The sequence below is a fragment of the Excalfactoria chinensis genome, chromosome 3 (assembly GCF_039878825.1).
Source record: "Excalfactoria chinensis isolate bCotChi1 chromosome 3, bCotChi1.hap2, whole genome shotgun sequence".
In the NCBI taxonomy this organism is placed as follows: Eukaryota; Metazoa; Chordata; class Aves; order Galliformes; family Phasianidae; genus Excalfactoria; species Excalfactoria chinensis.
The window spans coordinates 80,376,007-80,401,120 of record NC_092827.1 but is presented as its reverse complement, the minus strand read 5'-3'; the positions used below and the strand labels follow the sequence as shown (position 1 = coordinate 80,401,120).

Below are 25,114 nucleotides of genomic sequence, written 5' to 3'. Positions count from 1 at the left end.
CTGCAGTGATGCTTGTGTGGTCATGCTGTTTGATGCCATTGCAGCCATTTGTTCTGCTGTGCTATTTTGCTGTATGTAAATACAGCCATCTGTCTGTGTTTACATTCTGGCCTCTACTAGAAAATGAACTATGAACACCCTAGCCCTAATGCAGTGATCCACAAATATAGTTGTTCCTTGTAATACAGAAAATAAGTGTGTTATTTTTTTAGGGAATGTGTGTGTTTGAGTGCAAACATATTCATTTGTATGCATTCAAAAGTATTCTTCCACTGGTGGCTGGGAGGTCTTTAGAGGTCGTGGCAGATCCAAGTCATGTTCAGGACACATCATTGGATATCTGTATGTGCTGTGTTAAGTAATGGAAGGATTCTTGTTTGAGAATTGATTTCTGAATACTGTTGTTCTTTTAGCTAAATCTTGTTTTTCCCTGGCTACTTCTGTTTTGTATTATGTCTGTACATGTGTCTGGCACTGCAAAGTGTTTGATCTTTTCTGTAGGTCATGCAAGATGTTTGATGTCTTTCTGTTGACTTTTGAGTATAAGTAAATAAATGATTGAATCCCCTGTGGCCAAAATGTCTTAACTTTTATGTATATCTTTGTGGTCAATTACAACGCAGCAAGCTGTGTTAAGTTTCTCTTTAATTACAAAAATCAAATATGTAACATTTATAATGAAAGGCAGATTTGTGAACTTTGTGGCTCTGGTAGGGACCTGATTTCTCTGGCCAGAAGAGCAAGAGGCGGTGGAGAATGAAAGAATGGAGGTAAACATAGATTCTAGGGAAGTTTACTCAACATATTACAATGTTTTCTGTGCAATGTCTTTAAAAGTCAAGTTTACCTCATGTAATTAATCATGCATCCCGTGAAATCTATTCACTTTCAGATATTTAATAACATTTTCTCTGCTATTTTGTTGAGCTTATATAGTCTACAGCAAAGCTATCAGTTTTAGTTGAAGTTGCTGGGGGACTCAGGTGTGAATGCTGGGGAAAGTTTAAGAGCACAAGAGATGATCCTAGAGCATCACAACAAGAGGTGAAAAGCAGGTTTTCTGACTTAATTCTTTCTGTTTCTTTGCTTATAGATATCATTTGTATTCTTACTGTTGCCAAAATCCTAAACATGTATGCAGTTCAAGAGTTTTTGCTGTATTTTGTGTTCTGCCTAAATAGGGAACATGAAAATAAAACTTCCTCAAGCTTGGGACTATTAAGAAGTTTAGTTATGAAAAATATGTTTATGCAGTTATTGTTTATTCCAGATTTGAGTTCTGTGTCAATGATAATACTTGGATTACTCTCTACACAAGTTAGCGTGGAAACAAGTTCAATACACCTATTCATAGATGACATTCCTGTGTTGTTGTTTATGGTCAACTGAAAACCAATGATAATGTGGCACGAAGCTACTGAAGATAGTAGTTTATCACTTTTGTCTTGGTTTGCTCCATAGGATGTGCAAAATCTCTGTGCTCAAGTGTTAATGATTTGTTCAGGCTGTACAATGATCAAGAATGCAGAGTCTTCATATTCAAATGTAAACTATCAGTGCAAACTATCAGCTTGAAAAAAGCAAACCTTAATGAAAGGCTGAAGTATTTTCAAAATCTTCTGCATACAATGAAAAGAAATTGCATTACTTCAGAGCTGCATAAGATTTATCTACATTGGCAATGTTGGAGAGATATTTAAGCAATTTCTTTTTTAAGAAATAGCTGTTATTTTTTTTCCACTGGAGAGTATTAACTGAATGGAAGAGGAATTGTGTCCTAGAGGTGTACCATTAAACTTGTGTTTAAACAAACAAACAAAACCATACCTAAATGTCTCTGTCTGATATTGCAGGAAAACAAGATGCACATTGCTTTACAAAGTGAAGCTTAAGGGAGGAATAGGACAAATGATCCAGTGGGCAGACTTGGTCTCCAGAAATGAGAGTTCAGTTTTGGTTTAACTGTAGACTTCTTGTATGAATTTCTGGCAGGTCACTGAGTCTTGGTTGTGCCTTTGGGAGTATCTGTTTTTAGAGATGGGGAACTGCCTCAGAAGGGTGATGAAAATAAAATCCATTAATGACTATTAAACTATATAAAAATGCCTTAAATATGCTGAAACTTGGCTGTAGCTTCATTGTGTTTTTTCCTCTGAAAGTCTATCTAGTTTTATGCAAGTCTATCAATGTCTTATGCATGCCTAAGTTTTTCAAGACCAGTGCATTTATTCAGGAGTCATTGTACCAACCTCAGTACTTACAGCATAAGGATTTTTTAGTGACATAGAAGTTGTTTAAAGTACTTTTGCAATTAATCTTACTTTCACCTACAATAACTGTATTTTAACAACGTCCCCAACAGTAGCATAGGCCAGTAACATAACAAAAATACCTCTATGATCAAATAATTTGCTCAGTGATATGTGCTACATCTTTCGTTGCTTGTGGAGAATGTGGTTGATATGTGTAAGAAATATATTTTGCTGTGATATATATCACAGTAACAGCAAAGCTCTTTCGTATCATTTCTTTGACCTTACTCCTCATTTGCATCTTTTCTTCTTTCCTGTTGTCCTTTTAACCAGTCTTATCTACTTTAGATATCTTATCATAGCACGTCTCTTCATGTATAAATGCCTGGCTGCATTCAGGGTGAAGTATTTTTGGTAAGAGAATAGAAGAGAAATTCAGAACTGCTGTGATTAGACTATTTGCATTGCATTCAAGGGTGTCTGTTACATTCAGCTGAATTTGGCCCATCATTCTGTTGTGGTTGTGTATATTTTGGGGCATTTTACATGTGGTATCCTTCTGGACATTCCGTGAAAATTCTTTTGAAACCAATGTCTGTCCATAGTGATAGGACACTGGTTTAATAATTCTTATATTACAGTGAACTACTGGTTAAAACAAGAAAAAAAAGTAGGAACTTCAGATTGTGCTGAATGTTTCTCTTGTTGTGAAATGACTTTGTGCAGTCTGCAGTTTAAAGTATAGTTTAATGCATAGATTGAAAGAAAATCACATAGCTTTTATTCTAGTAGCCTGACTGATTTTGAGTATTTATAGTGTTTTGTTTCCAGGCATTCAGTGATGTTTTATGCAGAATTAGAATTGAATCAGTCCTTTTCATTCTGGGCTGGCTTTCATATGTGAAGGACCTGAGATCATAAAGTTTTGCAACAGTTTGGGGGATTCTACTGTGTTTGAGAGGATGAGGGATAGTGATGGGTTTTCTTTTATACAGAGATCAGCTGAGGCACCTGAGCTGCCTGCTCCTGGTGCAAGTACCAATTTGTGTGACCGATGAGACTGTCAGCATAGGTGCTTTCTGAAATTAAATGGGGATATTTTATAAATATGTATATTAAAATGTCCATTTTGTTCTCATTGGAATTAGAGTATTTTAAGACTGGAAAATCTTGCCTTAGTAAAAGAGAATCCCCTTTCATAAAAAATATATTCTGCTTGGGGCATCAGCAAAAAATCTGAATTCAGTTTTTCAGCCATGTGACGCATAATGGAAACTTGTGTTCATTGCGCTAATTTTTCCTCCTAAAGCTGTTCATGCTTAATAAATGAGTAGAAGGGAAACTTCGTTATGATGGTCATCTGCTCCTTCAGCTGTACGATTGTTCTGCAGAGTAGTGTTAGGGTTGTGTGTGCACATGTGGGGATTTTAACTGCATCGAGTACTTTACTGAAAGCTTAACCAAACAGTATATAATACTGATACAAACAGAGTATTAGACATGCATCTTTGATACAGCCATCTGTTGAGAACTATTGCAGGTAGAAAGGGTAAAGCAGGGCAGAGTGCTGACCTTTGGTGTCTGTTACAACCCATGTTGTCAGTTTCCATCTGTAGTGTACTCCAAATACTGTGTACAGGGTCAAATTTTGATGGTCCTTTTGGAGAATCTCATTTATGAAGAAAACCAATTAGTTCTTGGCAGAACAATTCTGAGATTATGGTCAGTTGTGCATGTGTATTATAAATAAATGTGATATCCTCCCCTGTGCAGTGTAGTAAGTTGTCCAGTTATTAAGCTCCTGAATTACCATCACTAATAATCACATTGAAATGGTGGCTGTCAAAATGATCAAAGTATACTTTGTGTCATGAGTTCTGCTCATTTACTTGCTAATTTGCAAAGATAAACTGAATGGTTTCCCACGTTACTATTGGGAATTGGTGTTATCTTGATTGCTGTAATATTCCAGGCCACTGTCATTCCCTAAGGTCCCTTGCGACTTCAGAAGCATCTTTGTAAAGTTGGTGTCAGCTCAGGTGGCTGGCAATGGTGGAAGGAGACCCACCTTCCCTGTTGTTGTGGGGGGAAGTGGAACATGGTGATATGAGAGTACATGACACCTGCTTCTGACTGTGAGTCCCAGATGTTGCTGCACTAGCTTAGGAGAGAAGTATAGAATCATAGAATTGATCAGTTTGGAAAAGACTTTAAAGATCATTGAGTCCAACCATGACCTAACCATACTACCCTAACTACTAACAACCCTCCACTAAATCATGTCCCCTTGCACCACATCCAAACGGTTTTTAAGCACGTCCAGGGATGGTGATTCAACCACCTCCCTGGGAGAGAGGCATCCGGCTTCGGCAGTGCACAGTGAGGAGCTGCTAACTGCCAGCAGTGAGGTATATGGTCTCTCCTCTGACCTTGTCCAGGAGAACCTGTAGGAGAGAAGGGGCCTTCTGGGGGTATATCCTTTCTCATTTCCTTGCTTGCTTCTCCTTGTTGAGAAGTCCTGAGAGCCAGGCCCACATCCCAGCCTGGCCTCATGGTGCCCTGTGTTGGGGCTGCTTCACTCCTAGCTGGAGTGGTGTAAAATGAGACAGACCCTGGCAGACAAGGCCACACATGATTGAAGAGCCCTGACAGTAGCTATGCAATTTCATGTGTGCTTTACTTACCAGAAGAGAATGAAAATATAAGGTTAATGAACACCACGTTGGTTTCACTCATGGTCCCTGCAATTATGTGAGGTCTGCAACTTGGCATTCAGAGCTATTGTTTGTGTAGTGTTTTAGTAACAGTTTATTTTGTGAGAGATGAACAACTACAAAAATTGTCTATAGTGTGTGGGGCACCATTAAGATATGCAAAACCAGCAGCGTGTAGAGTTGGTGATGTGTGTAAAATACATAAGGATTATAACAAGAAGTTCATTGCTGTACTTAAAGATTTTGCAGGTTGTAAGAATTAGCATTTAAGTACTTCAGCTTCATACTGAGAATCCACAGTTCTCACTGAAAGCAATCTCCACGCAAGCAAACTCATTAAAATCTACCAGTGGTGAAAATAAATGAATTTTGCATTTCAGAGAAAGGGGATAAAGCCTGTGTTACTTTCTCCCAGTAAGGATACAAAGGGAGTATTATAAATGCGTGTTAACTGACTATATGAGCTGCGTGTGTTAATTTTTACCCCTGTTCTGCCACCAGTGCTGATCTATCTTGCTGAGATCTGAAAAGGTTACAGTGTTTTTCATATTTGCATAGCGGGGCTTGGTGTAAATTACAGTAAAAATAAATAAATAAAAACAAAAATCTTGATATTGCTATTTCACTTTCTTCTCTTATTCCTGCCATACAAAAAACACTATTTCCAAGAATAGTGTTTTGAATGTTTGATTTGTAAAAATTCACTGGGTTCAAGCTTTCCAAGCGCTAAGGATACTTGCTTCTTTTTTTACTTCAGAGAGGAGCAAGGTCCTTAACACCTCCATGCAAAAGGAGGCTCTGATAGTAGTGAACTGTAGAGTTGCCCATAGCTTGGCTTCACAGGTTTTGGAAACTTTGGGTTTCCTTGTATGTGCAGTCACTTTATCTGGAGGCCACTCTAAGTTTTCTTTTAATTCTCTTCTTGATTGCAGATTGACTTGGAGCCAGAAGGCAGAGTGTATGTCATCATAGACCTTTCAGGATCGTCAGGTGAAGGTAGGGACTTTAAATATTTTTTCTCATACTTTAACAAATGGAATCTTCCAAGGGCCTTAACAACAGAAGCATTAGAGACACTTCTGTGCTAAAGCCCTCCTAATCTGTACAAGCTTAATTTACAGTGTACATATTTTGATGTAAATGCTTGTGAGTCAATGAGTAGTTCCGGTTCATCTTACCCTGTTATCATTGCAGGTAACAATGCCAACTAAAAGTGCAGTAATGAAATGAGTCATCTAGGATTATTAATTCCTAGAATAAAATTTCAAATTCTTAATTTTCTAAGAACGTGACCCATTATACAGGTAGAAATGATGAGATGTCACAAGGGGGAAATGTGTTTATTTGCTTTTTTTAATTACTTTAATATTTATTTTTCCTCTAAATGTTTTCTTTTCCAAGTAAAGTGATGAGTTCAATTTTGTAATGGTAAGAGGTATTTTGATTTTTAGTACAGTAGTTGAATGCTGGGAAAAATGCAGGAAGATGCATGAGAAGTGTTTATTAATCCAAGACTCCTTTCTGCTGTTTGATTGGCATCAGAGTTGGATGGTACATGGCAAGAATAAGAGTTCATGAAGAAACAGTTCTGTTGAGTATATTGGTCATGTTCTAATGACAACCTGACCTGCTGAAATTAGGATGGCTGGTTTGGGTTTGGTTATTTTAAGGGATGTTGTCATGTCTCATAGAGCTCAGCTAAACAAGTTTCAGAATACTGAAAGAGGTTTCATGTAAACCCTGACAACAACTGGAATTGGAAATGGTATGAAACGAAATTATTTTGCCTGGCACCGTAAAGAAACAGTGGAAGAATGTATTTGTTCATTGTAATGAATATTGTGCTCTAACCGATTACTAACAGTATCCTGCAAGAGAATATACTGCACTAAATCCTGAAGTTTGTTTTTAAAGTATTTGGACTTAGCCTTTTTCTCTCCTTCATACTGAAGTAGCACCCATCACCTTTGTAGTAGTTTCTACATATTTTACTGATTGCTATGTCAATAAAAAAAAGAAAATGTGATTAATTATATTGGTTTGTAAGATGCAGGCGTTCTTCCAGGCTTCCATTTATAGCTGGTTGATAACCAGGCAAGCAGAGCATTACCATTCCATTGCAAGATGTGTTCAGGTGTGTTAGACCATTGAAAGATGGGAAGAATGGTGTTCTGTTTTTCAAACTTCAAACTTAAGTTTAAAACTCTTTTACCTTTTATTACGTGTGTGTGTGGACGGGGGAAGGCTATGGTAATGTCTCCTATGCTATGTGGTGCATTACCCCATAAAAACTTAGACCTACTTAGAAAGAAATCTGCAGAGCTGAGTTTGTTTTTACTGTTATTGTTGAAGGGGAGCATAAAAACAGGAGAAATGTGGAAATAGGCCTCTGAGGAGAAAAGCTTATGAAATGTTGTCTTATGGGAAGACTGAGACTTTAGTTAGGTGAATTTGGTAGAACTCTAGAGAAGTTGTTTTGCTTACAAAATGTAGTAGAAGTAGTTTTAGAGCTTTCCTACTGAATCTGAGTAACAACGGAAAAGCTTTGTATAGAAGCACTGCAAAATTCTCTAGAAGAGCTACGGTTTTCCTCACAAGTGAAAGTGGATCAGTTATGCACAACAGTCTCTAAACTTGTTTTATGGTGTTTTGTTAGCTACTATTTGATCTCTGTAAATGTTCAACAAGTGTCAGTGAATGTCAGAGGAGGAATTCAATGACAAATGTTTCCTTCAAATGCACTTCCATGTCAGACGCCATTTTGTCAGACTGCCCTCCTGCTGCTGTATGTCCCACAGCAACAAAATATAACAGAATATTGGTGGAAAGGTTCAACCTCTACTGCAATACCACCCACGTCCACCTCTGATGTTGTAGGCCACCATCACAAAACTGGAGACAGTACTTTTTGGAATGCCCTTTATAGTTTTGCATTTTAGCGGGACTGTTCATCTCAGTTGATCTGTATAAGCTGAATATAAAAGGAGCCTAAGTTAGACTAAAATGATGACTTCTGGCTCGCTAGTGTTGATTGAGCTGTTTGCTACTCTTGATCTAATCTGTTAGTCAGGGCCTTGGTTTTGAATTCCAGTCATTGCAGCATATGGTATCAGAGTAAATCACGTTCTCTGCATGCTGCTTGGATCTTGACATAAAACTACAAGTGTGTTTTAAATATAAATGAAATTAAAAAATCAGAAATATTTTTATTTGAAGTTTTCAAATTTATTGGCAGTGGTCTTCAAAATTTGGTGGTATCCCAGGGCTTGATGTTTCAGGCAGATTTCCCTCTAAGTTAGTTTTCCCAATAGAGGAATGTGATGAGCAAACATAATGATGTCTGAGTCTACATCTAAATCCACCTACTCTTTATAAACACACAATTTGGGATTTCCAGCATTACTAATTAACTTTAATTAAATAGGAAGCCATAGGAACAATAAAGTGTCACCCAAACATGTAAGAGTACCAAGCAAATCAGAAAGGCACTTAATGGAAATTATAAACAATTGGAAGTACACTGAGAAGATGCACAATGCTTTCAAATTGGAATTATGCACCCTATTTAAATTTGTGTATCTTGCTAGGTCTCTTCCTGAGTGCTTGGAATCTTTACTACTTCTGTAAATGTAGCTTAATGTTTATCAGTGTGTTTGGGAACCCAAGCTTGCCTAGCTTTGGAATGTATGGTAGCATAAAATTAATAGTGTAGTCTCAGAAGCTTCCTCCTGAATCTTTTAAATCCTGTTATTTTCACTGTTTCACATCATGTTCTTGAGGGGGAAAAGCATCACTTAAAAAAAAAATAAAACAAAAAAACAAAAAACAACCAACAACCTATGACAATAATTTGAGTTGGGAGAAACAATCATGTGGCATGTTTCTTATGTTGTTTTTTTTAAAAAGGTCATGGAATAGGCAATAAAAGGACAGCAGGCATTGGGATGTACTGCATTCTTAGAAACTAATATTGTCTTGTAATTCTGTGCACTGCAAATTGGACTTGCATGTATCACATAAAAGAAATTTCTAAATTACCAGCTTTGAATAATGTAGCTTCAGTTATTTGGCACTTCTACAAGATTTTAAGATGGCAGTTCTATTTTGGTAAATTAGATTAGTTCATTAATATGGGCAGAAATCTTTGCCTGTGCTTAAGTTGCCCCTAAGAATCAACAGCCCTAATTCTGCAGCTCATCTCTTATGTGAATAAACTGCTATGTAAGTTCATTTTTTTAATGTATGGTCCTAAAAAATGGATAAAGAAGAAACATTCTTGCTCATATTCTCAATAGTTTAAGCTTTTTACGTGATACCGACAGAAAACATCATTACCATATGCCTCTTAAAATTAAATTGTCCCATGATCACAGCCGCCAGATTGCTCATCCCTTGGCACTATTTTCAGTTGTATGGTAAAATAATAATAACAGCTCATTGTTATGAGCTGACTTCTTCAGCAATAGCACACAACTTCTTCTAACACTAAGTGAAATCATTCACAGACTTTCATGTGAGAGACTGCAAAAGGAGGTAAAGAGTACTTCTGCCTCTCCTTGTCACATTGCTAGACTTATTGAGACTCTGTTAGATACCAGCATGGACATGTGGGATGTATTTTTAAACTACTGAAAGAAGGGTTGAGCTCTTGGATTTGCTACTTGCAGTTTTTCTCTTATTCTGAAGACAAGCTACAAACCCACAGGCACTTATAGAGTCATTTCCTATATTGCAAAGCTTCCTTTAGAAGCTGCCTAGAGAAGTAGCTCTACTGTAGTAGTAACACTGTACTTGTGAGCTGCCTGAAAAGCCCAATGGTTTAGATGGATATCTTGCAGCAATGCCAACTCTCAGTGTTCAAAGGTATTTGGATTTGTTCTGAAAATGTCACCTTTTAGAACTTGCACCCATTCATTTCTAGAAGTTGAAGCAGAAAAGGGTTGGAAAGCACAAATATTCAAATCCAAGAAATGGATGACAAGCTGCATAAAACTCAAGCCCAGCAGAAATGTTTTTATCATCACTTTTTTGTTTTGTTTTGTTTTAACTAATGCTGTTTTAAGTCTCGCTTATAGCTTTGGGATGTTTGTTCTGCACTGAGAGGGAGGGTGAGTAGCTATTCATTTTAGCAATCTTTTGTAAATTCCATAGTAGGAACTGTCTTGCTCACATTCTGAAAATGAAATGCAAAGTGAACTGTTTATCGCACTGAAGATAATGTTCTCTAAACTTAGGATTTCAGATTTTCTGCAAAAACTCAAATATCACCATAGTGTGTTTTCCATACCAATCCTGAAAAGTGTTTAGCATGTTTTGCTGATCTGGATATGGAAAAAAGAGGGAGAACAAACAGTTCTTAAAATACATTTATATATTCCCCATTTTGGTGGCAGTACACCAGTGCTAAAGGAATAGGAACTGAAGTCCTTTCTAACTCTATCCATTCTATTATTCTATAACTGTTTTCATTACAATTGTGGCCCAGCACCTTACACTCTCTATACCAAATCTGATCTGCAAGGTTATTTAGCTTTTAGAGACTTATTTCATTTAAAACAGTTCTATATATTTGGGGTAAATATGCAAGTATTCCCCATGGATGCAAACAGCGGTGTCAGTGGAAAATTCCCCAGTACAGTTACAAATTAAGGTACCTATTTATAGGTTAAAATAAATGCAACAGGTAATTAGTGAAGTCCATTTACAGAAATATTTGGTTATAATTTTAGTATTTCTATTGGATTTCTTTCAGTGTTGATAAGTAACTGTCCATTGAGAACTTAAAAAGGGTATTTTAAAAAGAAAACCCTACAGTCAAACAGAAAAAGCATAGCTTCTGTAGGCCTGACACAGTGTGCAAGAGGATTCGTTGGATTTTTTTATTAACTTCATTGAACTTTGTACTGCACAAAATGCAAGCGCGTAGGATCCATATTAAAGAATAAGCACTTCAAAAACACTGACAGATATTTTGCCAGACTTGCAAACATGATCAGTCAAGTTTGCTATTAACCAAACATCTGGTAACTCTATATACATCCATACACACACACACACACACACACACACGTATATATATATAATATATATATATTACAGTGTGTGTATATATATGGCTGTAAGAAAGATGTTTATAATAGATTGGTGTTTGTAAGTAATTGTCTTGGGAAAAGTCTATCGAATATATTCTGTTTTCTTCACAAATTCAGTGTAATGATTACAAAGGTTTTTTGTCCCATACATCTTCAGCTTCTACCAGGGCTATGGATAAGAGCGTGTCTCCTTATTAGTGTTTGGATGAACAGGAGGCTCTTATAAAACATGCTGTCTGTTTCTTCATTGCTGATCTGTGTCCAAGGTCATATTGATTTTCTATACTAATTCAGTGCTGCTGTAGCATAGACATTATTTCTAGGCCAAAGTGCACTCATTGACTTTTTTATTGACATGCTTGGCAGTACTTTTTTGATCTATTTCAGTGCTCATAAAATCTTGTGCATGAAATTTTCTGAATGATTTCAGAAATATTTAGGAGCTAGCTGACTGAGATCCAAATACAGTTTGAATGCTTAAAACATAAGTAATGCGATGACATTGTGATTCAATTCATAAGCTGGGATAGCAGATGGCAGTCAAATGGGAAGAAGGTAAATTGCCTGAGGAATGATTGAAAACATTTTCAATACACTCAGTTTTATATAGTCGGAAAGACAGATGCTACTATATTTAAAACTTGTGACCTCGTTGCTGCATTTGTAGATTTCTTATTTCTTTGGAATTATTGGCTCGTGTATAATATATCCAGTTATTTAAGGTAGTTCTCTATCATCTCAGAAATTAAATTCCATTTGTAATGTGTCAGTATTGAATCAGTAAATGCAGAATGATTTGCATAATAACCTTGACAGGCTGTGAGGTTTTTCTACCTGTGTTTATTATAGACAATAAGTAATTAAAACTTAAGAACAATGCAAGACTTTTCCTACTTAGTATGTCTAATGAGTTGTGATGAGTATTAATCTTTGTTAGATGCTCAGATTCAGACTAAAAAAAATACCTTTCTATACAATTAAAGATTCTTCACTTTAGAATGGGCAGTTAAATTTCGATACAGTGCCACAGCTCATGCTGGAAGTGGTAGGTACTACAAAAAGCAACCTGTTGTAAATTCTGGGCAATGTCTACAAACTGCATACTCACAAAAAATTACATCTTCAGGTATGTTATACTGCTCAGATTTGTCTGCTTGTAAGGCACTTACATTTAACAGGGTGAAGATTTTAAGGTCACGCTTTACAATAAAGCATGTTGGATTAAATAATGGTAGTATTCAGTGAATAAAAATGATGCTGTTTAGGTTGATTATTTGGATTTTTGCTTTGATATATCAAACAGTGTCATTAGGTCATTAAGTCATTACATCTGGTCACACATTCAACATTTAAGGCAAAATATGTGTGTAGAAGAGTTTCCCCAGTTCTTTAACTCCTTTACCCAAAGGTTTTTGGTTTGCAAGTGCAAATATTGCTGATTGACGCATGCTATAGCAGAACCTACAGTGTAGTGACCCATAACCCTCACATTTATGCTAAAAACAGGGGGGAAAAGCACAGAGTCACTTAATAACTGTCTTATTTTGGAACTCAGAATTTGAGCGTGCAGCATGTGTCCTTATCTTCCTCTGTATCTTAATGTTATAGATGAAGGTGATGTGTTGGAATTGTGCTAGAAAGAGCCAGAGGATTTTGGTGGTTACTGTTACAGAGGCCAGGGAGAAGCAAACAGGGAGTCAGAACCCGGACAAGTCTCTGCTAGTTCTGTGCAGTAGGTGGGTGGAGCAGGAATCTTCTGTTCAAACGTATCTGTTGTGGCACTGAAGCAGATAGATTTCCTCCTCCAGGGATAAAATGTAAAGTATATGAGGTGTAAGGATGCTGCTTGATGTCTGGGAAACTGTTTACCTAGATTCAGCAAAGCACTAGAGCTTCATACTTTTAGACTCAAGGCTGTGGCTTTTTCCGAGAGTTAAAATAATCTGGAACAATCTGAATGAGGCCAAACGGAATTGTCAGTGCTGAGGTATGGTTTCTGACTTCAGTCACTTGATTCAGGTAGATTTATGAGTTAGAACTTCTCCACTCATGCAGCTTTCTCTGTAAGGAATATTTTCTGCTTGGGGATATAAACTTTGTAGTGACTGTATTTTATAGCTTTTCCTCTCTTTTGATATGAAGCAAAATATATAACTAGAGAAACTAGGCACACATTTGCCCTCCTCTGCTCTGTCTCAGTATGGATTCTGCTTGCAGTGAGTTCATTCACTACCTGGGCAGAGGTAGAATACTACAGTGTTTTCAGTTTTCTTCCAGTACACTTTCTTGTTTCATAGAAGCAGAGCAAGCAGTAGTGTGAGAGCCAACTTTAAACATAACCAGCAACTCTGTTTTCAAAATTCATTATACATTGTGCCAGCTGAGAACCTATTTCCTTTGAAGCTTTGGTTTTATGTCAGTAGGATTTGGGAATTCTTTTCTTATTCAACTGCTCGTGTTTTTAGCATCAAAAGATCAGAACTGATTCAAACCACAGGTGAGGCAAAAAAGATAAAACCAAGGGCATAAAAGAAGCTTAAATTCTAATTTTTGAATCTTTTCTTCTGCTATGCATTCATTCTCTCCTCTTAGGCAGCATAAATCAAAATTATTACTAATGTCTTTTCTCTTGGATTTTATTTGATTTATTCTTAGAATTACTTTTTGTTAAAGCGTGAAAGCTTATTTCAAGAATGAATTTATTTCTTGGAGCTAGTCACTTATTTTATGACAACATTTACAACTGTACGAAATCTTTGTTCAGTCAGATCATGAGTTTCTAGTCAGCTGTTGTGAAGCAAGCGAACAAAAACCAGCTGAGATTCTTGATGGTTTTGTTGCTTATTAATCAACAAATTTTAACAAAGAAGAATATTACAGCTATTATAAAGGCAAAGCGTACTTTCATGCTAAAATAGAAAACTGAGGGTTATGATTCTCAACTAGAAGATTCAAAACAATTCTGAAATAAAATTCTAACTTAATCTAGCAGATTTGGGAAAGCAGCTTTAATGTCAGTAGGTATTTAATTTTTCTAACACTTGTGAATGATTATATGTTTATGGGGTAGGTGAGCTGTATATTCTGAGACAAAACTTCATATCTTGTTAGCTTAGCATCTGAAAACAGGTGTGTGCCCATTTTTACCCAAATGATAATAGAATTAATGGAGGACAATTGAAATAATAGCGTGACAATCCATGTAAAATTCTTTGTACGCACAATTTACTCTGTCCTCAGTAATGGCACAGAAATTTGGTTAGGAAAATGAATCTTACATACTAACTAGATCTCTTTAAAGAAATTAATGCAAATGCAGATCAGTACTTGGTGACAATACAGTAGATTGGTGCACTACACTTCTGAACTGCAATGCTCAGTGAACAGGCACTCCAAAGGGTGCTTATGCAATTTCTGTGGCAAATACCTTCCCAATGAACATTTTTGCATGGACTTGTAGCCATCCCTTGGATTGCATCCAGCTAGTTGATGGAACATCTGGTAAGCATTGTGTTTGTAATAGGCCTTACTGTACAAAGCTGGCTTGAGTTTTTCAGGCAAAGATCGATGACCTTTTCTTGGCAGGCTTCTAGCTATTTGCCAAAACAAGTGCTTCACAGAAAGCAAGACACTGGGAGTTTTAAAGACTCCTTTGTCTTGTACTGTAAGTTTGTACTTTTTAAAGGAAAATTACATAAGACTGTAATAGTAAATAATAAATAGTGAATCATACACATATCGTGATTCCAAAATGATGTCTGTCTTATCTCCACTTATGTGGTACATACATTTTGTGTTGTTTCTTTGCTTTTTTCCTTACAAAATAATTCAAGACCTTTGGAATAATCATGTTTAATATTACCACTGCATTTATGTAGGATGGTTTTAAAATGTGAAAGCTATCAGATCAAAAACTGTACTGGTGTTTTTGTTTCCATTCCATACATAAGCTAGTAACAACATTTGGAATAAAAAACATCTAGTTTTTGAAATCTGTATTTGTCTATTTCATAAGACACAGTAGGCATAGATTAACCAATCACTCATTGTCTAGGATGAGATATGGTATGAAAATACATTAATATTGTAGTTTACATGCATGTCTGTGTTTTGGAGTTTCTTTATTTCATTGCACTTCATAGAACACAGTGCTTATACTCTGATAAGATCTTCTTGTTTTCTTGCTCTACCTAGTTGCAGTTGGCTCAGTAGTGTGCTCTGAATCAATCTTCACCTGTTTGCCCCTCCAGAAATAGTCAACTCTGTTTATTGTTATTATCATTGAGAAAAATGTTATAGCGCAGTCCATTTTGATTAGTTGATCTGAGGCTTAATGTATGTGGTACTGCACAAGTTAAAGATGGTTCTAACTCCATTCTTGGCCATTCCACATATTCATGAGATTGTGAAAGTTTTGTGAATGTTAACAACCCTTTTAAATGTTATTAACCAAATGTTTACTGTCTTCAGTGTAGCATAAAAATCTAATTTTATATTCCAAATTTGAGATTTTCAGTAATGAAAACAGATGGAGTCTCAAAAGATATATTTTTTAAGTATAGGCATGAAAGGTTTAAATATTTATAAGTACAGCTGGAAACAGAGAAAAGAAAGTTCCTTTCAATAGAGGTTCAAAATTTGCATACAGTTGAATATTTATTCCACGAATTCTTTGCAAATAAGCATAAAAGAAAGAATGGTAATATGTTAAGCACAGGTAAAACGTTGTTCTGTATTCTAAAAACTATTTAAAATAATCATTTATCTGGGAAGTACTGTCATTGTTTCTTAGGTAATAGCCTCTATTCTGACTTAGATTTCCAAGAAAACTAAAAAACACCTGCATTAACTGTGCTCATTTGCCACAGGATCTTAAATAGTTTCAGTCTTTTGCACTTTAGGCCTAGGGGAAATGAACGATATTCATGGTGTATAATTTGGAACTGTAGTAAATTGTAGTAAAGATAAAGCACCCAAGGAAACAGTACTTCTTACTTTAAATCAGCAAAATATACTACTTTTATTTTGGGACAATACTAATGAAGTAGAGTGAGTGTCCTAACAATTAGAGATGCAAATGAGAGTAATTAAGCCACCTATTAATTGAAAAACCTTGTCATTAGTGAATGTGGCTACTGTAAGGAGGGGCTTAGACTTGATTATACTTCTTGGCACTTGCTATCATTAGATATGGATTTCTTTATCTTCTTCAGTGTTAAGTTTTTCTTCATAGTATGGGAGAAAAAAAAATAATTATAATTTGAATACTTTATAGGTGAGGATTACTAGGTCAAATAACTAAAAATATTCTATGTTAAAGGTAGCTAAAAGCTGCAGATAAGACAGCAGTAGTTCTGACATTGGCCAGGTTCTACACGTTACCTTTGAATAGTCAGAAACCTTTTCTTATTACTTTTATAAATGCAGATGAGTTCATAATTTAATAGTCTTTGTGATGAATCTTCAAGATTTGTTGGTCACTAAACATGTGGGTTGTATAATGCAAAAGTAGAATCCACTGGAACTTCTCCCAGACTGTTGTGATGTGGTTTTGTTTTATTTTCTTCTTTAATGATTCCTCTAACCATAACATGTTCTCAGAAATCCTTTTGCAAATGGATCTTGGTAGAAATTAGTATAAATACTGTACTCACACTTGTGGTACTTTCAGAATACAGTTTTATAGACTTGCAAATCTTTCTTGTTTCACCTTTCCCAAGATCCGTCGCTCCTCCTCACCTCCCTGCTGATGCGATTTGGCTGAAAGAATAGGAATACTCGTGTAATTGTGCATAGTATGTAATAGGAGTTACCTTTGGGTTACTGAGGTTGAAACTGTGCAGTTCATTTTCTATTGGTACCATTACCCCTTCTTCAGTTTATTTTTTTTTTTCCTTTTCCTCTACTACAAACTTTTCATGCATGCTATCTACCCATGAACAGGAAAAAAATATTTTGCCACTGTAGTGGGCAGTTTCTGCATGTGAAAATAAATGAACTGAGCATGTATATGTTAGCTGCAAGTTTAGGATTTGCTAAAGAAAAATACAGAGAATGCAAGGTGCAAGGCTGTACAAGGAAGTTCAAGTCCATTTATCATCTGGATTTTCACAGGGCCTATTCTAAGGAAAGTATTGCGAGCGATGATTGAAGCAGAGATAAATACTCTGATTTAAATGTTGATTAGTCCTTTGTCTGTTCATTTTCATGCTAGCACTTTCATTTTCCTTTCATTCTTTCTGCCATTTTTATTTAGTGTTTCTCCTTAAAAATGTGTTGTGTGATATCCAAAATAATGTAGAATAGATTTTAATCTTCAGAAACAATTTATTAAGTGAACTAACTGAAAGTTGCACTTTTAGCTACTCCATGTGGTTCACAATTTCCCCTATAGTAACTGGAAGGTATAATTTTTGTAACACACACTAATCTTAGCCATTAATAAATGGCAAATCAGTATCCGAATCTGGGACAAAATACACAACCAGAATAAATCTGTGTTTTATTAGCTCCAGTTTTCATCAGTGTTTTTTCTTCCAACAAGGTGCTGTTGGGAGTAAGGCTCATTTATAAAACAGTGTTGTAAAGAAGCACTGAGACATACTCCCTTTCTTCTTAATTCTCTGTTTATAATTCCCAGATCAGTACCAGGAAATTGTTATCTTTCCAGTAAATTCACAAGCATATGCTTTTATTTTACTAGACTCACTGGTTTTAAAAAAATCTTTGGTGTACTTTCTGTTGTTAGTTTTTTCTTTTTCATGCCATCATTTTGGAAATCTCATCTGCAAATGGTGTCCCTTAAAGTAAAAGTCTTCTGTTACAGTTCTTGAATTTTCTGTAGTAAATGTAAGTACCAGTTGTTTAGGCAGGCTACCTCTGGCTATAATACTGAAAACAGCTGTATTTCTTTTTCAGAGCAATATAATTGCTTACATTTGCATGAGAATATCATAATACAAGAAAGAACTAGAAGAGAAGAAAACTTATTTTCCCATTTAAACTCCCGATGAAACTTCATGAAAGCATAATTTCAGATTTTGATCAGGGTGCTTAAAAAATCTACTTCAGTCTTTATTAAAAACATTGCGCAGTCTATAATTATTGTATGACAAAGAAGTGAATCTATCCTGTTTTCTTTTTTGAAAGACTGCCAATTTAACAGTACGGTTCTCCTGATAAGGACTTTATCTTGGGCTCTGTAAAATTCAGATGACTACTTTTTTTCTCTTCACATGAACAAACATTTGGAATTAGAGGTCAGAATACTAAGATCAGCTTTGAGGCTTTCCTTTAGTAATGAGTTCTTTGCAAGAATAGTGCTGTGCATTTCAATTGATTAAGTAAATAGCTTACCACCACTACACGGTGAATGAATATTATATTCAGAAGTAGAGGTCACAAATACTTCAGAGTTTTGTACATCTGTGTGAGAAGAACATGGGGAATGTACTGTAGGGAGAAAAAAGGAAGCAAGAGTTCTCATTGAAAAGAAATGCTGTAAGCAACATTTAGATAGCAGTTGCTTTTAAATTCCAGTGATAAGGGTTTTCCTTTCTGATTTACTGGAGTGATCTCTATGTCTGCCATCTTGACACTGGGAAACAAGAGTACTTCTAACTATTGTGCTGCAAGGCTACCGTTAATAAGTGGAAGCTTGGTAAATCCTGGAAAAGGACTTGAGATTGAGATTCATGTCATTTTCTCAGTTCACTGCCTGTAGAACTGAAGTAGACAAAAAACAATAAAGGAGATGTAATGCACTTGCAGTCATTAAGATACAATTTATTCCTATTTCAGAATCCCGAATTAACTTTTAGGTTTTTACTTTTGTTTGTTAAGAATCCATTGCTGATTAACATGATTTGCTGGTTGTACTTACTGAATTAATCTTCTGGAAGGGGCATGGTGAAGAGTGGGGAAGAAAGACCTCAAGTGTCTACTGACAGTCTTCAGCATTCGATGATGAAAAGTTTATAATTATAGGTTTAACTAATGCTATCATTCTTGCTCTTTATTGTTAGTGAGTGTAAATTTTGCATGTTCAAGAAAGGTCAGGCATCTAGCATGCATAAGATATATTTTACTACTTCATTGTATATATTTACTACTTCATACTTGGGATGGATTCATTGTCAGAAACCATATTCTTATTTTAAGGAGGTACATCCAAGTAATTTCTGTCAAAATAATGCATATATCACTGAAAGTTATTTAGCTTCTCCTGGTCAGATTAAGCATTTCACTTATCTGTGCTTCAGTATTTGACGAGGTTAAATAAGGGCAGCATATCTCATTCTTCGAGTTGGAGAAGAGGAAGGAGATTTTACATAAGTCAGTAGCATCTTGTTGGATATCTTCTCTGAAGTATGATCATAGACTTTCCTTCTATGTTTACCAAGCTGTTTGGCACACTGGAATGTGACCCTGCTTTTCATGTCTCTACTCTTTTTACAGTTCTCATTACTTAAAGATTTCTTACACTGCTCTAGAAAGGCTGGCTTGAATTATAAGAGTATGGCCTATGTTTCTGTACGCTTTTCAGATTGTCCGTATATCAAGTGAATCCTGGGTTCAAGAAGAATCATTAGTGTTCTTAGCATGAGCTGGACTGAAAACTTGGATTGTGAGGCATGCTTACAAACTAAGAACAGCAACTCAGTGAAAGATTTCGAGAAGGAAATACACACAACTTTCCTCTGTGCCAGCTTTGCTAAGCATAACAAACCATAGAAAGTATTTGGAGTGTTTCATTTCATTGCTACTGACTTTGGCAAAGAAAAGTTTTAAGAGTCCTGAGATCATTCATAGATAACCTGGTGCAACTAATACTGTCCAAGACAGACTACACTGGTTTTTATGCAGTAGTAGTATTTTTCAAAGGTACAGAATTCCTAATTCCTATTTTAACATGTAGTAAGTGTAAAGAAAGCAGTTTCCCTTTACTGTTTATACAGGAAATATAGAGGCTTTAAAAGATGTATTTGAGAAACTGCACCTTTTCACATATTTTAACTAAATAAAATATCGGGATTAATTTTTTTATCCAACTCTGTTTTCAGTTGCATATACCAGATGCTGTTGAAGTCTTGGCTATTGTGTCACAGGATTTTATTTATATTATAGTCTAAAAGTGATTCCTTCAACAACATGACTGCTTCTGAAGTTAGCAGTATTAAAGGAGTGCAGAGAAGACTTCAAGAGGATTGGATTGTGCTATAACACAGATGAAAGGGAAATTATTGCAGCATTTTCTGTCAGAGAAAATTTGGATAATGTGAGGCATCCAGTATTTCATCTCTGGTTTTTATGAAGTCAATCCAGTTCCACTGGAACATTTTACATCAATAAGAGATTTGGAAAAGAACATGGAAAGAGTCCAACCTTCCAGTTTCATACCTACTCTAAAAAGACTAAGAAAATAATCAGTCCATAGACATCTGGAATCTATTTTTTCAATTTGCTGGTTTTGATGTTGAGTTTTCATTCATTCTTATGTTCTGTATTCCTGGGAGACATGTGGCTGAAATATTTGTTAATTAGAAAATGGAAGTTTCTGCTAAGGATTCCTCATTGTGAGAATAAAGTTAAATAATGGCATTGTTAAATTCAGTAGGATATAAATTTTGTTAGTACTTCATGGTACCCAACTAAGTATTTGCCCTCTTTTTCATTCTAGCCCTGCTTCTTCAAATAACAGTTTAGGAATGACTTTGTAGGTTTGGATACATCTTTCACAGATGAACTGAACTTAAAGTGTGTTGTTTAAGGTTAGGTAATTCCTGCTGGAAGTGATTCCTTTACAGTGTTCTGAACATATATATATACGTGTGTGTGTGTGTGTATGTGTACATATATACACATATATGTTGGAAATCTACTGCTGCAATTCTGTTGCTCAGTAATCAGTGCCTTTTCAGAAGGTCACTGTGTAAGAAATGGTACAAAACTTAAGTAATTGTGATGAAAAGATGTTTTCCTTTAATTTTGTTGTTTCAGTTTTAAAAGTTGTTTCCCTTCAGCAGTCTCTATGCAAGCAGAACTGCATGTAAATCAATTGTAAAATGTCAAAACTTATTAAAATCAACAGAAGTCAGACTGTTATAAGTTCATCTCTAGTTTAATAGGATTATGCACCCTCATTAGGTGTTAAAAGTGTAGTACCGAAGAACTCTCTAATGCCCAAGTAAAGCACGTGATATCATTGTTTGCATAAGTTCGGCTTACTCTAGTATGTCCACAGGGCATTGTCTTTCTTTTTTTTCATGTAGCATCTATTCTTGATAACTCCTAGAGAAGTCAGTGGAAAAGTTGTGGTCTCAAGGCAGTGGGGAACTGAGGCTTTCTTTGTTTTGTTCATTAGTTCCACTGGTATGCAACTACCTGTCTCACTTAAATTCTTTTTAAAAATCTCATCTGCTTTCTGCCTCTGCAGGTGCTAAAGCCAGACTCTGTCCCGTGGTTGTCTGCTTATGTAGGGTTTAATTATTTGCAGCTCTTTGCACCAGTTCATGAGTTGTGATGTCTTCTGCTCTGAGTGCTAAACCAAACAAGGCTTGCTTTATGCTTTGTTTCAATAAGAGATAGAGCAGATGACTGTTAATCATGTTGTTTAGATTTACAACTAAGAATCAAAGTCAAGCTTCCTTTACTCCTCATTAGTTCTAAGATTTGGCTGAATTCGTTATTTTGCTGACTTCTCCATTACTGCGTTTGCTTGCTTCCTGCTGTGCTGCTTATCCAGTCCCGGTGTGTGTTACTTCCCCTTCCACTTCCTGCCAACTTCATTTCCAGAAGTGCAAAGCAGCCAAAGTCTGAAGTCCCTGCCCAGCCAACACTGACTCTTGCTGGGATATTGTTATTTGGAGCTGTAACTTCTTGTAAATCCTTTCCTGCAAGGCATCTTTAAAGCTTGCTATAGTTATAACAAATATTAGCAGTTACATGTAAGATAGAATCAGTTGAACAAAATGGTGGAGTTTTGGTTTCTCTTGGGAAGGTTGCTGAAATGGGCAATTGACTGCTGTGGGGTGAAGCCACTACACAGTCCAGGGAAACTACTTCTCTCTATTTATATGTTCAATGTTAGCAGAAATTATCTCTGCAAATTGTAATATTTCTATTTTTCAAACAAATACTATGGAGTGAATTAACTTGCCTTTATATGCTGACAGTGAGGCGTGGAGTTGCTTATCCAAGTCACCACTTTTTGTAGGTTTCACATTTGATAAGATGAACAGAATGCATAGGGAAAAAAGAAAGAAAGAAAGAAAGAAAGAAAGAAAGAAAGAAAGAAAGAAAGAAAGAAAGAAAGAAAGAAAGAAAGAAAGAAAGAAAGAAAGAAAGAAAGAAAGAAAGAAAGAAAGAAAGAAAGAAAGAAAGAAAGAAAGAAAGAAAGAAAGAAAGAAGAAAGAAGGAAAGAAGGAAAGAAGGAAAGAGAAAGAAAGAAGGAAAGAAGGAAAGAAGGAAAGAAGGAAAGAAGAAGAAAGAAAGAAAGAAAGAAAAGAAGGAAAGAAGGAAAGAAAGAAAGAAAGAAAGAAAGAAAGAAAGAAAGAAAGAAAGAAAGAAAGAAAGAAAGAAAGAAAGAAAGAAAGAAAGAAAGAAAGAAAGAAAGAAAGAAAGAAAGAAAGAAGGAAAGAAAGAAAGAAAGAGAGAGAGAGAGAAAGAGAAAGAGGGAAAGAAAGAGAGAAAGAGAGAGAGAAAGAGAGAGAGAAAGAGAGAGAGAAAGAGAGAAGGAGAGAAAGAGAGAAAGAGAGAAAGAGAGAAAGAGAGAAAGGAAGGAAGGAAGGAAGGAAGGAAGGAAGGAAGGAAGGAAGGAAGGAAGGAAGGAAGGAAGGAAGGAAGGAAGGAAGGAAGAGAGGGAGGGAGGGAGGGAGGAAGGGAGGGAGGGAGGAAGGAAGGAAGGAAGGAAGAAAAAGGAATGAAGAGGTTGCAGTCTCCCATTGTCAAAAGACCATCCAGTTTAGAGAAACAAAATTAAACTTACCATAGAAAAGACATTTTAAAATATTTTAAAAATATTTTTTAAAGTTGTCCCATCAGTGAAAATAGGAGCAATTATTTACAAACTTTGAGGCAGATGGAGTGATCTTGGACAAGCGAGTGTTTCAGTTTTATACTGTGCTTATTTGCATATGCAAAATCCAGATACAAGGAGATTTTATATCCATAAGAAAGATGCAAAGTGAAATTATTCTGCATTTATATGTTGGTGTTTTTGTTCTTTAAACAATTGACTGTAACTGTACTGAAATACTCCTTTATCCAGTACCTGGATAAAGTTAGTATGTTTAGTACCTTGCATCAGAAAAACATACAGTTCCATCACCATTTTATCAAATGCACTAATAATCAATAAGAATTACAATAGCATTTGTATATTTATTTATAGTGATGTAGCATGCATTCTTTCTGTGTTCAAATCACAATTGTAATTCTAGATTATTGTTGTGCCTGTCTGGGTTCTTCCTACGGATAATAAACTCTCTTAACTGGAAAATGCTTGAGTACACAAAATAGACCATTACTAATCTGGTCAGTTTTGAGCTATTGCACCATATTGTGCTCTCTTTGAAATATCTGTGCCCATTTCCAATCTGTTTTGTGCCTTGTTGCTCCACTATGTTCTTCTTCATTTGAGTGAAGAAAATCCAAGCAATTTATGTCCATCTTGTATTTCCATCATAGCTGGTGACAAACCTCCAGAGAAAGCACTTCCTTTATTTGAAATCAAGATGGCTACATCTCAATATTTAAATTGTTTTCTGAATAATAACACTGTTTTCTAAGACTGGGTTATCTACTTTTGCTTCCTGTTTCTGTTTATGGCCTAGAATTCTTATATTGTCTGTGGCAAAAGTTAAATAAGCTATCTGAAAACTAAATAAACGGCCAAAAGGAAAACAGAAGACAGCTAAGAGTTTCTGCAAGTCAGAAGCGTGAAAATCCAGCTAAAGTTTAAGCAGCAAGTGACTCTGCAGCAAAACATAATGTGTTTGTAAAGCACTTCCAGTGCTTTACAGTCATTTTAGGCTACTGAAAATAGTTTTATGAATAAGCTGCAGGACATGAGGTAGTGTAATTTTATGGTAGAGTGTATTATATAAACCATGATCTTGACAGTATGGTCTTGTTCCTTCTGCTGGTATAGTTCATGCTGTGGAAAACAGCCCAAGATTTCCTGTGTACGGTAATAGCTGCATCTACATGGCATTTTTTTATTTTTTATTTTTAATCTTCATTGAATGTTATATATGTAGCATTATTAGGCTTTACAAAATCTTCAGAAGATATACTTATACATGGGGAAACCAAGGCAGAGATGCTGTAATTCCTCTGACACTGGGAAGATTATAGAAGTAATGAGTGAGAGAGTGAATACAGGACTTGGGAAGCTGCCCAAGCGGAAGGGTATTTGTGACTTAGGACCAATCATCACTTATGCTACATATCAGTTTTGCCAGCGAGTGTGAGCACTACTCTATTATTCCATTGAGTGGCCAGGGATAAAAATACATGGAAAACTGAATCAGGCAGATAGGGTAGCAAAGACACTGAAGCATGTTGGAGCTGAGATCAATTCTCATGATGCCTGTGCAGACAGCCCTTAACTCAGACAGTCAGGCACTGAGAAGAAAAATGATACATGAAATTAATAATATCTTTGTTGGAATGTAACTGACCGTAGTCTTTTAACTCCTTCTGTTAACAAGAAAGCCCTTTTTCTGGAAGGAAATATCATTAGAAGCTTTTTACATTTCAATACACCAGAGCCTATGGCTAATAGCAAGAGCTTTATTTTTCACCTTAGACCACCAAGTTGTGGTCAGATCTCTGAAGAAAGCTATGTTCTATGAGCAAGACACTGGAGCTGGTGTTCAGATCTATAAACAAAAGGTATCAGCTCCGTGCTATTTATTATAATCTTAGATGAAAACAGTAGAATAATCTGTATCTGAAGTGCTGTGAATTTAAAGCTGAATTTCTCAATTGCTTACGTAGATCATGTAAATATATATCTAATCATTCTGTCACTTGAGAGGAAAAGCTATTGGTC

At 35.8% G+C, this 25,114-nt stretch overlaps 1 protein-coding gene across 2 annotated transcripts in view; it reads left to right on the top strand.

Moving 5' to 3' along the window:
- The window catches only part of PRKCE (protein kinase C epsilon), a 262,981-nt gene that overhangs the window by 85,977 nt on the left and 151,890 nt on the right, over positions 1–25,114 (top strand). For both annotated transcript variants that reach the window (XM_072330880.1, XM_072330881.1), the window contains exon 2: positions 5,899–5,962. In XM_072330880.1, the coding sequence (XP_072186981.1) occupies positions 5,899–5,962 (64 nt within the window). The remainder of the gene's footprint in view (positions 1–5,898; positions 5,963–25,114) is intronic.